Source organism: Lacerta agilis, chromosome 8 (genome assembly GCF_009819535.1).
Source record: "Lacerta agilis isolate rLacAgi1 chromosome 8, rLacAgi1.pri, whole genome shotgun sequence".
Lineage (NCBI taxonomy): Eukaryota > Metazoa > Chordata > Lepidosauria > Squamata > Lacertidae > Lacerta > Lacerta agilis.
Window position 1 is genome coordinate 28,819,846 of NC_046319.1, and position 16,742 is coordinate 28,836,587.

Sequence of the window (16,742 nt, forward strand, 5' to 3'; positions counted from 1 at the left end):
AACAAAGGCAGAACGCTTCCATAGATGGCATTGCAGCAGTTTGAATAACAAGGGGGAAGAAATGCATGCATCCAACACATCAGCTGACAACAAAGGGAACATTTAGGTGAGGAACTGATGACTCTCCAGATGTTATTAGACTCCAGCTCCCAGAATCCCCAGGAAGGGAGAGTGCTCTTGTTCTCAGGTCCAGCTTGTGGGTTTCCCACGTGCCTCTGGTAGGCCTCTGTGAGACAAGGATGCTGGACTAGATGGGCCATTGGCCTGTTCCAGCAGGCTCTTCTTATGTCCTTACATTCTTATGATGGGAAACATAGTCCAACAACATCTAGAAGGCCATATGTTCCCCATCCCTTGATTTAGGTGAATTACACCAAGGTTTGAGACAGTGGAGCCTGGTCCATTAGGACAAATGGAATGCTGCCCCAACCAACTTGATGCTGTCCTCACTCAGCCCTACTCCTTGATTCCCTTCCTACTTACATCCAGTACAAGGGCTGTCAACTTCCTCCTCCTCACTCTCCAGGAGAAGGAAGCAGAGAGAACTAGAGGCCCTCCTATGAGGCAAGGTGAGGCAACTACCTCATGTGGCAGGTTCCACGGGAGCAGCAGATGCATGGCCCGCTGCTGCTGCTGCTGCTGCTGCCATGGGGACAGAGACAGCTGTGGCACTCTTCTTGGAGGTCAGATATGCTGCCTCCTCGGCAGGCCACCTCTACAGACAGGATGTGCTAACTGGACTAGGCAGGCCACTTATGCACTCCTACTAGGGAGGACAGAGATTTGCATGGCCTCTGCACTGCAGCATCTGGTGCCTCACTCTGCCTAATGGTAGGGCTTGACTCTTCGAAAAGAATTCAAACTGAGTCATGCTTAGTGCAGAACCATTGAGCTCAACGGAGCTTATATTACTCTAAGCATGAACCAACTCTTTTATGTGCAATATATACATATCAAGAAGAGTGAGGGGCTCAGGCCTGGTGTGACCATTACCCTCCTCCACCCTTATACCAAATATCTGCACAGAGTCATGGTCATTGACCAATTAAGCAGCTCATGAACCAGACTTGCTGGATTAAAGCTAAGCATCTTGCAGCACATCTCTGATCTTCCGCAAGGTGACCAAAAGAGCCGTATTTTTTCGCTCCATAGGACGCACTGGACCATAGGGCGCACCTCATTTTTAGAGGAGGAAACAAGGGGAAAAATATTTTTCTGCTTTTCCTCCTTTAAAAGCCCTGTTTTTTTGAGGATCAGCTAAAAGTTTTGCAGCTTTTTTTGCAAAGGGAAAAGCCCTGGTTTTTTGAGGATCAGCTAAAAGTTTTGCAGCTTTTTTGCAAAGGGTAAAGCCCTGTTTTTTGAGGATCAGCTAAATGTTTTGCAGCTATTTTTGCAAAGGGGGAAAAGCAAAGAGGAAAAGCCCCATTTTTATGGGGTTCAACTCACATTTCTGAAAAATCTTAAGGAAAGGGAGCAGTTTCTACTGTTTTCAGACAGATAATCTAATCAGCCAGTCACATGTCCTGGGGAAACAAACAACCTCCCTCTGCAGCACATTCAACAAAGGAGGGTGGGGCTGTAAGGGAGCCAGGACTCTTATCTCTCTCCTGATCTCTTGCTGATCAGATGCTGAGCGAGGTCCTTTCAACACCCCCTTTTCTCTTTGTAAAATAAAAAACACAATCTGCTTTTGGCCCCTGGGCAATTTAGCTCCAGGGACCACCATTCGCTCCATAAGACGCACAGGTATTTCCCCTTACTTTTTAGGAGGAAAAAAGTGTGTCTTATGGAGCGAAAAATACGGTATATTGCAAAGCATTTAGTTTTGATCATACAAATTTGATCCTCCTCCTGAATTTGGAGGAAGGGTGGAGAGTCTAAATTAGCATAGATGTCCATTTGTATCAGCAATATTCCATTTTAAAGGAAAGGTTAAGGTTTGCTTGCTCTTATAATTAAATGTAGTGTCTGTTCATGTTGTATTTTGTATTCTCATTGTTTCAGTTAATAATTAGCTTGCCATTCTGTCTAATTTCTGTTTGAGAACCCCTACCAGTTCCTCATGATGTTCTAAAGAGCTCTCTAAAGCTCTCCCGGTTTTCCATCCCACTGGCATGAACAATGATAGGTTATTAATTTCCATTGTTGCCAGGATGAAGTAGGAGCATCTCCCTGCCCTATTCAAATCCCCACCCCATTCCCCCTGCCCTTTTGCCACTCATTAATTATGCTACAGTTCCCTTTATCCAACCATTAACCAGAATGGCTCTCCTTAGTGTGGCCTTACTGAATGTGAATCTACTCAATGCAACATCACCTGATGTCACTTCCCTTACTGTGACCTGGGGAGCGATGCTGCAATGCGACAACCGCCTTACAATCTTATTATACAGTAAGCTAGTAAGAGAGAGAGGTGTAGTCTAGCCGTTTGCTGCCATCATTTCATTATTGGTTTCACTACTTTTTATCATTAGAATGGTGTTATTTTGCTGTTGTTGTTTAGTTGTTTAGTCGTGTCCGACTCTTCATGACCCCATGGACCAGAGCGCAGTCTGGCATTTGGATTGGTGACTTTGATAGCAAGCTGAGCTGCTCTTTCCACAATTACCTTCCGATTCTTGGATGAAACATTGTGAGCAATCTCTGCACAATAGGACTTGTTGCTCATCATCAGCACCTCCAGCTCTTTGACATTGTGGACAATGAACTTTCTGAATCCTGAAGGCAACATGTGCTTTGTCTTCTTACTGCTACCATACCCAATGTTGGGCATCAAGATTTGGCCCTTGAACCTTCTGCGGACTCTGTTGTCAATACCTCTATGCTTCCGCCAGTTACACTTAATTTTAACATAGCGATCAGATTGATGGTGGATAAACTTCTTGGTCCTCTTCTTGACGATCTTAGGCTTGATGAGGGGTCTGAGGGCCAGCATAGTGTCTGCTGGAGAATGGCGGCACCCGTGCAGGGAGGGAGCGTGGAGAGAAAGCCATGGACCAGAGCACGCCAGGCACTCCTGTCTTCCACTGCATCCTGCAGTTTGGTCAGACTCATGTTGGTAGCTTTGAGAACATTGTCCAACCATCTCATCCTCTGTCATCCCTTTCTCCTTTGCCTTGTCTCAATTAAAATAAGGTGGTTGCCATCTTTTAAAAATGAAAGTTTTAAAAAAAGTTAGTTTTCAAAACTCCCGGTTTCAAACTCCTTTTGTCATCTGAGAAATTAAGAGTGTATACACATTCATCCAATGCTGCTCAGCTAACAAGTGCCAATTAATCCCAAGCACTCAGGAAAATTAGAAGGCTTATCAGTTGTGTTCAGATTTGGTTTTTTTAATGATATATCCCACTCGAGGCTGCCAGTTTTAGTATTATGAGACATCAACAAGCATGAAATGTACAAAGCAGATAGAGCATGTTCTTGTGAGGGGAAAGTATGTTTTATGCAAAGGATATGTGTGATCACAGCAACAGATCAGGTCTTCACAAGAGTCAGACTCTGTTTGAATGGTACCTCACATGGATGTAACAATCACTATATTGTTTTCTTTAGCAACGATCATAGGAAGCAATCATGTTTAATAGAAAGCAATACGTAAATGAAATGAAATAAATTTCTGCCAACGCACCCTTGCTTCAGCACCATTCCACTGGAACATATTGGTGCAAGCCTGACAGAAAAGCAAGCAGACGGGTGTCAATTCCCTGTCATTTGGGCCAGTGTTCCTGCCACAGTTGGCATTCTGAACATGCTGTCAAGAAGATGGAACATTTTCCATTTCAGCTCAGAGTGAGCACTTTACAGAACAATAATTGCCAGTGCTACAGGTGATGGTTTCCCCCAAGGAGCACAGCTGTGTGCCAAGGCAAAATAAAGTACCTAGATATGGTGATGGAAACTAGGGCTGTGCACAGGCCCATGGATCCAGTTTGGAGTGCAATATGGTGCTTTGGGGTGGCCTATTCTGACTCAGGATGTTCCAGGGCTAACCCAACCCAAGATGAATCTGACTCAGTTCTTTCTCCGTACCAAACCCTGCTCTCCTCACCTCCATATCACATTGCTAAGCCATCTTAAACAAAATCCAATGCCTCAGTCAAGAGATCTATCAAAGCAATATCTATGGGCCATCTATTGACCCAGCCATCTATGGACCAGGACATTAAAATTTTGGGTCACTTAAAATAGTGTGCAGTTAGGGGCTCTAACTGCATGCTCTCTACAAGTAAACGTTTCAGGAATTTGCAGCCAACTCCTCCTGTCATTACCACTTTACAGTGCAGGCATGTAGAGGAAAGAGTCACTTCTGTAAACAAACTAAGATTTTATTATTTGCCTGGAAATGACCCAAGGGCAGCGGAGATGCTGTAACCACAAATAAATCCATGTGGACGAAAAAATGTTAATTTGTCAAGCGCAGCCAAGTAAGCAGATAGGAAATGAGTGTGATAGATTTTCTCCAGCCACTTAATTAAATTTAGACTTTTCTAATGAAAGCTTTTTGATTTCTCTGGCTGATAAATCGTTGGCTGCAACCTTTCAGAGCCGGGTTGAGCTGAAGCACTTTCTTAACTACCAATCTCTAACATTTATAGATCAATCTTCTTGGTGCACCACAGGGAGTCAAAGCTCAAATCTGGCTGTGAATGATTTGCAGCCTGTGGTCAAATAATTCCTGCAGCCTTACTCTTTTCATAAAACATCCTCAGACACTTCCAGCCAGCAACATTTGCATGCCAAGGTGCTTTCTACTGAGTCTGACCCCAACGGTTGCCTCCAATTGTGTCATACTCAGATTAGAAGTATTGAAATTATTAGGCATGATTAACATAGGTCCATTAATCTCAAATTACTTCTTATAAGTACAGCAGCAGGGATCATTCAGTTAGTCATGTAAGGGTTAATTGTGTTGAGAATTAGTCTGCCAAACAAGGGGACTGTTGACTAGCAAGCAGTCAGAATGGCTTTCTGTGTAGGTCGTAGGGAATTTCCCCTTATATGTTGAAAATCTTCCTGCTACAAACTGGGCTTGAACACACAAGGAGGACACAAGCTCTCTGTTTATTTCTGCCCATGTTATACCCTGCTTTCGTTCAGTTTCCCACAGTAAAGTATTATCAGTTTCATTTCTCTCTGAACTCCATATGTGTTGTTGAAGTGATTCTGCTAACACAACTCTAAGTATGACTTAGCTGAATACAACCCTAATGCAGGGATGAGAAACTAGCAGGCTCCCAGATGTTGCTGGAATACAGTTTCCATGCCTATTGGCCATGCTGTCTGATGGGACTTGAAGTCCAACAATATCTGAAGGGCTTTAGGTCCTCTCCCTTGCCCCCTGCCCTAATGGGTCCACCAGTCCAGAATTCCCTGCTCTGACTGGCATTGGATACAGATCATTCCCAGCCCAGCAGTTGTTTTCTGAGATTCTGTGAGCAGAATATGCTGAGGATTAAACCCAGGCTCTGTTCCACCACTGAGCTAAAGGTCAATTGCAATAGGCATGGGCAATATACATTACACCCTGTAGTATGGCTTGGTTATTGGGCATTCCTGTGAGCCTAGCGTATACTATTATTGCCATTTCTTTGTCTTTTCATTGCTTTTCTGGAGATGTTTTGTTTTCAGGATACATACAGAAACGTTCCTTTTCATGGCCTCAGAGAAATGCAAATACATTTTGCGAATATAGTGCTTTCTGGGAAAGGCTGCAAAAGGATATTGTGGAGTTGGAAAAGGCAACTAAAATTATCAAGAGGATGGAGCAACTCCTCTATGAGGAAAGGCTGCAGCATTTGGGACGTTTTAGCTTAGAGAAAAGGCAAGTCAGAGGTGACATGATAGAAGTTTATAAAATGATGCCTGACACAAAGAAAGTGGATAAATTTGGTTTTTCTCCCTCTCTCATATCATCACTAGAACTCATGGACATCCATTGAAACTGAATGTTGAAAGATTCAAGTCAGAGAAAAGAAAGCCCTTCTTCATACAGCACATAGTTAAACTGAAGACTTTGCTCCCACAGAAAGCGGTGATAGCCACCAACCTAGATGACTTCAGAAGAGGATTAGACAAATTCATGGAGGAGAGGACTACTGATGGTACTAGCCATGGTGGCTATGCTCTGTCTCTACAGGCATCTGGTTGGCCACTGTGAGAACAGGATGCTAGACTAGATGGGACATGGGCCATTGGCCTGGTCCAGCAGTCTCTTCTTATGTTATTACGTAGGCAAGCAGCTGAAGGTGCAAATCTACAATCTTCTAACCCCATCTGATCCACAGAGGCACCCCAGTAACCCCAAAACAGCTTTGAGCCTCCAGCTAGCTCTTTGACAATCTGTCATATGCTGTCTCTGTCTGTGCCTCTGATCCCCAAAATGCTTCTGTTCCTTCATATACACACCTGAAGACCCACTCTTAAGCTGGGAGAAGGGTCGTTCTCTTCTGGTTGGAAGTAAAGCAACAGCACTTGCAATAAGTTGCCTGGACTAGAGCAGGGGTTGGGGGCAATAGACAGAGAGGTAACATACTCCTCCCTCACAGATTCCTTGTTATGTAACCACCTGTTTTTCCCAGGCTTCACTTCCTTCCTACTCTTCAGCCAGCTAGTCTTAGACCTGACTTTTGCCAATGTCATGGCACCATGACACCAAGCTTGTATTCAGAATGGCTCTATCTATCTATCATCTATCTAATTTGTATACTGCCCTTCATCCAAAGGTCACTGGGTGGTTCACAACATAGAAATACAAAAAAGAACACAAAATGTATAACAAAATAAAAACAACTGCCTGATAGATACACTCTAGATTCCCCCCCACACACAACTGGACAGAAAGGTTGGAGAAAGAGATGGAATCTCTATAGGCTACAGCAATTCCCCCTCCCCAACTCTCAAGTCTACCCTGATGCTGCTCTGAGTACCCAGGTGAGACGAACTCCACCCTGCTCATCCACCCACTTCTCAGTGATACAGACCAGATCAGCCTCCTCATCCGTAATCAAGTCATAGATGAGGGAGGTCCTACTTGGAGCCATGTCCCTTACCAGGCCTGCCCAGCTTCCTACACCCTAGCTCCTCCTACCCAGAACTGCTGTAATTGGGGACCCCCTGCTCTCCCCAGTCCCTCTCTTCCCAGGCACACCCAGCATCAATTCAACAACAAACAACAACAACAACAACAACCCAACTTTAAAACACATGAGTTCAAAAACAGTTAAAAGACGATTGAAAACTTTTTAACCAATGGGGAATAATAGCAGCAACAAAACACCCTACACAATACCCCAACTTTAAGCATCAGGGGTTTGCCAGGAGTTCCTTTATAAAGATCCTTTATTCTTTCAACCAGCAATCTTACCACATTATTATCTTTCTGCAAGACGTTTATATTAAATGTGACTGCATGTCATCTAGCAAATTCAATCTCACACTTAAAATGCCATTGTACAGCAACCATCAAATGCTGGCAAGAATGAAATATCACTTCATGGCAGCTACCAAATATTGAACACTATTCTTTGTCCCATTTTGTCAAACACTAAATCCAAATATTATGGGAGATCTAAATGTTCAGGGAATATTTTTTTTGCCAAACAATCAAATATGCAGGGAGCATGTGGATATACTCAACATCTACATATGCAGACGAAGAAAAATGGGGAAGTATTTTTTAAAAAACAACAACACATGCACACACAGCAAATTTGTTCTCAGACAGCTGGGGTTGGGAGAGAGACAGAGGCTTACTTTCCTCAAGCCATACTCAATGTTAAACCATTTGAAGACCTCTAGCACGTCTCCTCTTAATCATCCCTTCTCCAGCCTAGACATGTCCAGCTCTTTCAACTATTCATTATGGGACTTGGTTTCACCAACCTGGTTGAACTCCTCTGCATCTGCACCAATTTGTCAGTGAGCTTTGTTGGTGTGTGATTGGCAAAAAAAGAGGAAAAACCTGGCTTTGCGGCATCATCCTGTTTCAGAGTTACTTGCCCAGAACAAAGCTTAAGGCAGAAGAAAAGGTGTTGCAGTCCAACATCTGGGGTGGAGGCAGCCAAGTTCCCCAAGCCAGATTCACATTGTTTCGGCTGCAGTTAGCGTGTTCCCTGGTCACCTGTACTCCAGCATCATCTGGAGGGCCACACATCCGCCTCCTCTGTTCTAGAAACTTGTCCATTTGTGCTGACTTAACTACAATCACTTTGGTTTTTCAAAAAGTTTGTAGGGTAAGTCTTGTTCCTATCCCCCCCTCCCCATTGGCTAGATGGAAAAGCGTGGTCCCCACCCTCTGCAGCTGTAGGCATTTTCCACTGGACATCTGGAGCCATTTTGTACCTTGCAATGCTTTCAAATGAAATAATATTCAGCAAAGCTCAGGAATCTACATGGAGGGAGAACTGCAAGATCTGGAGGGGAAAGGACCAAAGTCCATATAGTGGGGCCAGGGCTGGATTTAAGACGTTTGGAGTCTTTAAGCACTGAAAAGATTATAGTATCTCCCCCACTCCCCCCCCCTATGTAATTCAAGCATAAAACAAAATTTTAAAATAACAAAACATGGATTTAGTGCAGCACATGACCAGATCTGATTTCTTCATGCTATTTTGACCTGCTTTTGTTGGACACCCCCTGGTTTAAAGGTAAAGGTAAAGGGACCCCTGGGGATAAAAAACATAAAAAGAACAGAAAAATGTGGGAAGTGTGTGGCATTGGAAGTAAGGAGGTCTATCAAAGTTCTGGTTTTCGCTTACTGCACTTGCGTGCTCTTTGTTGTCCTTATGTCCTTGTCGTCGTTGTCCTTTGAAATACTAAATTCTTTCTAAAAGAAAACTCTTTTTTCTGGTGACCTAAGCATGTGCTTAGTCTGTTCACTCGGTAGTTAGTCCAGCACTAAGCGGAGAGGGACATACGCACGCACACACAAACCCCTTCTGCAAGTTTCAAGCGTACAAGGGAATGGCATTGAACTGAATGCAGATTCTTGCAGATGCACTAGGTAGGAAAGCAGGCTGTATCGCCCTGCGTTTCGTCTCTCCGTCTCCGCCGCTTCTTTTTCGGATCCCCTGACCGCGTCCTTCCGTTCATTTTCCGTCCTCCACCACCAGCCGGAGGGCGGGGGGAGCCCATCGACCGCTGACTCACTGAAGCCGACCAAGTTCCGCGCTCAAGCCAGAAGCTTCACTCGCCCTCCCAAGAAGAGCGTCTCAGCCAAGGGATGAAACCCTACTCCTCGTTCTTGTAACACGAATACTTTTTTTGGAAATCGCACCCTTACAATTTGGGGGTCCCCGACAGCCCTGCCTCTTCTCTTCTCTTCTCCTCTCCTCCCCTCCCCCTGCAGCTATGGCGGAAGAGCGGCTGGATACTAATTTCTCCAGCGACTCTGCCTCACTGGGCAACGGGTGCGCGGCGGGAGAGGAGCGGCACTTTCAGCACCACGGACAGTTCTCCGCGCCCGTCTCCGTCCTACTGGCCTCGCTGATGGGACTCGTGGTTCTGATCACGGTGCTGGGCAACGCGCTGGTCATCTTGGCTTTCGTGGTGGACAAGAGCCTCCGGACCCAAGGGAATTTCTTCTTCCTCAACTTGGCCATTGCTGATCTTTTAGTAGGTGAGTGAAGCCAGGGAGCTCCCCAAAAACAACAACTTGAGTTTGGGGCAGGGGCCAGGAGGGTGTTCTTCACCCTTGGCCGGTTCAGCCAATCGTCATGAGTGATGGGAGTTGGGTCTGCAGATGTTTCTGGGCTACAAAGTTGAAGGACACTGGGCCAGGGGAATCAAGAAAGTTGGAACTGGTGGAGTGAAATCTGGCCCCAAGCTCTCTTGGCCCCAGTTCCCCATGAGGGACACACTAATAATTATATATGGAAAGCCCCCAAAGTTTAAAGTCAGCCAATGAAACTGTGTTTCAAGTTCCAACTTATTTGGAGGTGTGACTGATTCCACAAGCAGCGGAAACTTCATGGTTGCAGCCCCACAGAAGCAGAACACCCTTTGTCATTTTGCACCCTCTTTCATATGGCTCCCTAACCAAGTGTGAGCAAACTAGTTTTGCTGGGCTTCTGGAACAGAACCTCTTTTAATAAGTTGCCTGTTTCCAGCTGATTGATGGGATTTTTAATACGGTCTTTCCTGTGTGCTAGGCTAATTTAATATTTATATTTTAAATTGTTTCAATGCAGTTATTTATTTGGGCACCACTTTGGAAACATTAACTGAAAAGGGGTGTGTGTGTGTGTGTGTGTGTGTGTGTGTGTAACAAAATCAGTGCTGTGTAGTGGTTTGTATGTCAGATTAAGCCCAAAGAGACCCATGTTTCAAATCCTCACTTATCTATGAAACTCACTGGGAGAGGGCCTTCAGCCAGTCACTGACTCTCAGCTGTACCTACCCAACATGGTTGCTGTGAAGATCAAATTGAAGAGAAGCATGTGGCTCCCTTGAACACTTTGGAGCAAAGGCAGGGTTTAAATGTGGTATCTCTCTCTCTCTCTCTCTCTCTATATATATATATATATATATATATATATATCACAACAACAACAATAATAATAATAATACACAATGGGGATTTTGGTGAAGGCAAACCCAAGATGAAAGTACTTTGCAAAATGAACACGCTGTATAAATGATAAACAGTAAACTATAGCCAAGATGCTTTCATTGAAATGGTCTCTACATGGCTTTATCTTTCTCAGCCTCAGCTTACCATGTATGTAAGTGGAGAGAGGAAGTCACTATGCAGGTGTATTTGTAAGCACAAACAATATTAGAAAATGTTTTTGGATATGCATTATACAGATGATCAAAAAAAGATGGTTGGGTTAATTGTATATGAGCAAATTCGTAGCTTGTAGCTGTATCAGTAGACATCACATTGGGTTGCTTCCGCCACTTCTCAATAAGAATTCCTTGCCCTCCAAGGAACTCAAGGTGGTGTGCATGGTTCTCCCCTTCCTCACTTAATCCCCATAACAACCCTGTGAAGTAGGTTAGGCTGTGAGGCAGGGACTGGCCCAAAGTCACCCTGTGAGCTTCATGGGCAAGTAGAGATTTGAACCCTGGTCTTCCAGGTCCTAGTCCAGTACTCTAGCCACTATACCACACTGGCTCTTAAAGGTGGCTTTTATTTTTATGTGGCATCTAATCAATTGCAACATCTGGAATAAAGGAGGGCTTTCCACTCAAGACTGATTATCTTGCAATATATGAAATCACTCATGTATTTGAGCCTACAAAATCTTTAAGGAGCCTTTAGTGTACCCTTTAGTAGCACTGGCTGTCTGCTTGCAGCAAATGAAAGTCTGGAGAAAGCAGACTGAGAACTGATTCCTGCTGTACAAGCTGTATGATTTTTTTGTGGTGTAAAAAAGGATGCAGAATGTGCTTGTTTCATCTCACTACATACACCAGGAAGACACTGCCAGAATGTATTTTTCTACACAGAATGGAAAATAAAGTATGTCCTGGAAATGGCATACACCCACATTCACAAGCATGAATTATTACATATGCGTGTGTGTGTGTGTGTGTGTGTGTGCACGTGCGCTTATTTAAAACCCTGCAGTGATGGAGTCTGATGTATTGCATAGGAACAGAGTTCCACAAGTGTGGGGCCACCAAACGAAGACTCCCACTCTCGTGTCAGCTAACCTCATTGCAGACACAAAACTAGAGCCCCAGCTGGGCAAATCATCTAGCCCACCCCTGCCTTAAGTATTCAGACAAAATGGAGGTCTCCAACTGATGCTTGACTGTGCCACCTCAGAATTCGTGTTCTGTGTAGTGGGGAGGGTGGGAGATATATTTGTTTGAAAGTTCCTTCACATCAAAACCTGTCTCTCTAGTAAGAAAGCTAAGACTGTCTCACCAGTGCTGTTTCTTGGTCAATATCCACAGGTGGATTTTGCATCCCTCTATACATCCCTTACATCCTGACAGGCGAGTGGAAGTTTGGAAAGGGCTTGTGCAAGCTCTGGCTGGTGGCCGATTACCTGGTCTGCAGCGCCTCCGTCTTCAACATTGTTCTGATCAGTTTTGACAGATTCATCTCCGTGACAAAGGCGGTAAGGGACATCGCTTTCTACTACTGGCACCCTGAGCTTCTTAAGGCCTTTCAAAGTCCCAGGACTGCTTGTGTGTCCCTGGGATGAGAGGAGGTGCCTGAGCACAGCACTAATACAAAAGGGTTGCTGCATTGAGCCAACCTAGGAAGCTGCTTTTGTTTGCTCTCCTGCTACTCCATCAGTATGTTAATTCCCATTATCAATACCTCCCAATTATGAAAAATTGGTTATATGCTGTGTAGATCCATTTTTTTCTGTAATTGCTGAGGGCAAAATTCCCTAGGGGTAATCTTTCAGGGGCAGCATAATATTGGTGGATGATGCCAGAGTCAAAGTGAGTGAGGACTCTTCTCTTTCTTCCACCTCTTCCCTTTCTCTCTCTGTGTGTATCTTTTATCTCTTACTCTGTGTGTGTCTTTTATCTCTTTCTCTACCCTCCCTTATCCCCTTCCCTCTCTTTTTATGCCACCCTTTCTCTCTGTCTCTCTCTGTGCCATCCCGTTCTCTCTGCCACCCCAATTCCCTTTTCTTTTTGCCATCTCTCTCTTTCTCATTTTCTCTCTCTATTTCTGCCAACCCTTCTCTTCCTCTCTTTCTTCCACCCCTTTCTCACTCTCTACCTCACTCTCTACCTCCCTCTCTCTCCGCCATCCCCCCCACTCTCTCTGTCTCTCCCACTCCCTTTCCCCCTCTTTTCACCTTTCCTGACTACCCACATGAAATTAGTGCAAAGACCACGTAAAATTAGCCTTGGCAGACACATGTGGCTCCAGATCTTTGTCAATAACATTTCAGGACCGCACCAGCCACCCACCTTGAATAATTTGAATGACCTTCAGGGAGCTGTGAGAGCTAAACCCGCAGCAAAACCAACTTTATTCTGGACCTCATTCTATCATTGAGATCGCTTTCCCTTTATCAAAGGGCTTGCAGTGAAAGGAAAGTGGTTTTATTGCATTCCTCTTCCCAACGTTTTGTTCGTGGTGCTACCATAATTTCCTCTAGGTATTAATCTCAGCCCTCACTGCCCTATGGTAATCAGATGCATGCTGTGAGGCTTTCACATTCCTTTGGAAAATAAGATCCCCTCCCCTCCTCTCCTTCTCCACCACCGCCAGCATTGTAAACACAAGCCAGAGTAAAATGCAAAGTGGCTTGAGTGCATCCATTTCATCCACATGCAATGAGCTCCTTGGTACAAAAGAACAGCCATGTGAAGTCACTTATCAAAGCAAAAATGTACACTCCTGTCATAGCTTGAATATTAGGTAACTTCTTGCATTTGTCTGTTCAAGGAGCTGTAGCTAAAAAGGATTTTAGAGATGTGGTATTTACCTCCCCACTCCAACAAAATTGCTTCTGGGACCCATAGCTGCCCCTCTGCAAAAGAAATAAAAACCCCTCCCAAAGCCCCCATTTGCCATTCATTTTCTGCCAAGCTGTTCTTCCTCCTGTCCCAATTCCTTTGTGACCTCCCTCCTCCCCTTGCTTTCTGGCACCCACTATTGTGGTGCCCAAGCCACCCTTCCTTATTCTGCCCAACTTCATCACATCATTCCAACTCCCACTAAGCATATCAGAATCCCTGCCGAGCTAATATCACAGTCCCCGCCACTTTCCCCTGCTCTAAGCAGAAAACGTTGGGACACCAGCAGCCATCACACCGATCCCAGCCCTCTTCTCAGACCTATTTGCATTCCTTGCCCTAAGGGAGCAGGACAAACCTGTTTTCAAACTTCACACACCTGGCTGCAGAAAGGCTGAAAATTAATTTCAGCCTCCGGCCGAGAGCAGCAGCTAGTGCAGCTATTCCATGAGCACTTCCACAATCCCAGAAACAACATGGTGCTTTTTTAATGGCAATGGGTTTTTAATGGCATTGTCATCACTTGACTCTTCCTCTTACCTTTCCACCTAGGTGAGTTACAGAGCTCAGAAGGGGATGACCAGGAACACAGTGGTAAAAATGGTCATGGTCTGGGTAGCGGCATTTCTCCTTTATGGCCCAGCGATCATCAGCTGGGAATACATTGCACATCGAAGCATCCTGCCTGAGAAAGAGTGCTATGCTGAGTTCTTCTACAATTGGTACTTCCTCATGATTGCCTCCACGATAGAGTTCTTCACTCCTTTCATCAGCGTCTCCTACTTCAACTTAAGCATTTACATCAACATTAGGAAGAGGACCCCGCTGAGGAAGGAGACGCTGCCACTCAGTCACAGAGGCGGCAAAAGTCGCCCCCGAGAGAAGCAAGAACACCCCAACTTTTTTATGAAAGTGAGCCAGAAAAGGAGTAAGGAGAAGGCAGCAAGCAGCTCCTCCTTTGCTGAGCCCACGGTCCAGCAGCTCAGCATTGGTCACCTTCAGAGCCAGCCGGCCGATTTTAACGTTAACCAAGACCTTCTGCCTTTGCAAGTGGATCTTCAGACTAAATCCCCATGGGATGGTTTCTACAAAGCTCTGGAGAGTCTTTCCACCACCAAGAGAAAAACAGAGGTTGCCAACACTATGGCTAGCCGGTTCCGGCTTTCCCGGGATAAAAAAGTGGCCAAATCTTTGGCCATCATCGTCTGCGTTTTTGCTCTTTGTTGGGCTCCTTACACACTGCTGATGATCATCAGAGCAGCTTGCCATGGGAAATGCATCCCGCATGCTCTCTACGAAGCCTCCTTTTGGCTCCTGTGGTTGAATTCAGCCATTAACCCCATTTTATACCCTTTGTGCCACATGAGTTTCAGAAAAGCCTTTTTCAAACTGTTGTGCCCGGGGAAAGCTAAGATCCACCCCAATATGTTCCTGTGAGAACATTTAAGGCAGGAGAACAGGTTTTAAGAGTGATGCGTTGTTGTTTTTTTAATTTGAGAAAGAAACATTGATTGTACACTAGTCTGAAGACCTAAAGACTTGTCTGCATTATAAAGACAAGTTGCAACATTCTACCCTCAAACATGTGCTGGATTTTTATATTTTATTTTGCAGTGCTGCAGAAATTTAGAAAATTCAGCACTGTTTTGAGAAAGTACAAGACTTTGCAACCAATACCCTGCAGTGCTAATGTATGCTCAACGAGGACTGAATGATTATTGGTATTGTTGTAGGGAAACTCAACTCATACATTGGGCATCTAAAAACTGGAGCCTTAGCTCTTAAGAGTTAGCAGTCAGTGGAATTCTGTCTGCACTGCCTATTTGACACTGTATGTTTGTGCACTTAACTGCAAAAAATAATAATCAAGGTTTTCATTCAAGCGGGGGGGGGGGGGATTACGGGATGGGAGGCCAGATGAGGCCCATGGGGCTTTCAATCTACCCAACTGCCTACTTTCTCCCCTCTTCTATTAGAGCCAATGGAAGTGCTGTTTCCAAGCCTGATTGCTGCATTGGCGTGCAAGGCGCATTTGCATTGCAGAGGTGCAAATGAGAAGGAAAGGCTTAACCCGAGGCAAGTAGGTGTAACAGGGCAGCAAGATTTAACACAGCAGCTTTAACTTGAAAGGTTTTTAGTTAGCTGCAGATTCTAGCACAGTTGAATTCAAGACCACTCCCAAGATTTGTGCTAGAGCAGATGATGAGTTGCCTTCAGTAGTTGGATTATTGTGGCTGCCTGTGTATGAAAACAAACCTAAAGATATACATCTCAAGCGTCAAGAGCCAGGTTAAAGACTTATGTCATCTGCATTTTAGAGCTAATGTGGTGTAAATGGTTAGATTGTCAAGACTAGGACATGGGAGAGACCAGGCTTCAAATCCTCACTCCACCATGAAGCTCACTGGTTGACCTTGGTCCAGTTTCTCAGCCTAGCCTACCTCACAAGGTTGTTGTGAGGATAAAATCGGGAGGGGAAAACCATGTACAGCACCTTGAACTCCTTGAAGGAATCTGTGATATACAAATGTCATCAATCAGTTTAATTAAAATTAAATAAATGAATATATTTGCTGGAAGTTGTATAATAAAAAGTACCAGATGCACCTCTGTGTGGAGGGAGTTCCACAACTTAGGGGCTGCCACAGAGAAGGCCCTCTCCCAGGTCACCCACCACCTCCCCATGCTTTTGATGGCAGAGGGAAAACCTAGAGGCTCCCATCTGCCAATCTCAGCACGCAAGTGGGGAGGCAATCTTTCAGGTTCTTGGGACCCAAGTCGTTTAGGGTTGGCCATTGGCTATGCTGGTGAGGACTTGTGGGAGTAGAACCACAGCTGGAGGTTCACTGGCTCCTCCACCCCTGATATGTATAGCTACAAACGACAGCATAACATAGCTTAGCACTGCAAGTTGCTCCAACACAGCAGACACTGCAGTTCATCAGACTGGGCTGTTACCCTGTACATAATTTTCATAGATGGAAAGATTAGCAACATGACCCATTCAGGCCTGCTGAAGTTCAGTTCAACAGACTTCTACTTCCTATGTATTTTATAGATATATAGATACTTCCTGTAGTCAGTGTCTCTTGGCATCTCCCACCTTGAGAATCCCATGCTTCATTGTATCACAATAATTAATTGGCATCATGAACCGTGAACTGGTCTAGCCTTCAATAGGTCAATGGTGCATTTGCAGGTCGCTCCAGGTATCCATGGGTGGAAGAACTAACAACAATCAAGAACAACTATAAATATAAACCTGAGGTCATTCGTGGCCATCTGCTTGCTCACACTGCAGACCA

General features: G+C 44.8%; 2 protein-coding genes across 2 annotated transcripts; one reads left to right on the forward strand and one right to left on the reverse strand.

Annotated features, from left to right (window-relative positions):
- Nucleotides 1-583: 583 nt before the first annotated feature.
- LOC117051061 (60S ribosomal protein L32-like) lies at nt 584-2,971 on the reverse strand. Its single transcript, XM_033157115.1, has 2 exons — nt 2,533-2,971; nt 584-642 (listed from the first exon to the last, which is right to left on the reverse strand). The coding sequence occupies exons 1-2, from the start codon at nt 2,933-2,935 to the stop codon at nt 584-586; spliced, it is 462 nt and encodes a 153-aa protein (XP_033013006.1). The 5' UTR covers nt 2,936-2,971.
- Nucleotides 2,972-9,348: 6,377 nt separating this feature from the next.
- On the forward strand, nt 9,349-14,899 carry LOC117051062 (histamine H3 receptor-like). Its single transcript, XM_033157116.1, has 3 exons — nt 9,349-9,616; nt 11,905-12,071; nt 13,990-14,899. Exons 1-3 carry the CDS (start codon nt 9,349-9,351, stop codon nt 14,872-14,874), a joined length of 1,320 nt encoding a protein of 439 aa, XP_033013007.1. The 3' UTR covers nt 14,875-14,899.
- Nucleotides 14,900-16,742: the final 1,843 nt, after the last annotated feature.

Coding starts and splice junctions, on each gene's coding strand:
- LOC117051061 (XM_033157115.1), bottom strand. CDS start 2,935: ATGCTGGCCCTCAGACCCCTCATCAAGCCTAAGATCGTCAAGAAGAGG. Junction 643..2,532: donor ACTGCGCTCTGGTCCATGGG/GTCATGAAGAGT, acceptor TCCCCATGGCAG/CAGCAGCAGCAGCAGCAGCG.
- LOC117051062 (XM_033157116.1), top strand. CDS start 9,349: ATGGCGGAAGAGCGGCTGGATACTAATTTCTCCAGCGACTCTGCCTCA. Junction 9,617..11,904: donor CATTGCTGATCTTTTAGTAG/GTGAGTGAAGCC, acceptor CAATATCCACAG/GTGGATTTTGCATCCCTCTA. Junction 12,072..13,989: donor TCATCTCCGTGACAAAGGCG/GTAAGGGACATC, acceptor CTTTCCACCTAG/GTGAGTTACAGAGCTCAGAA.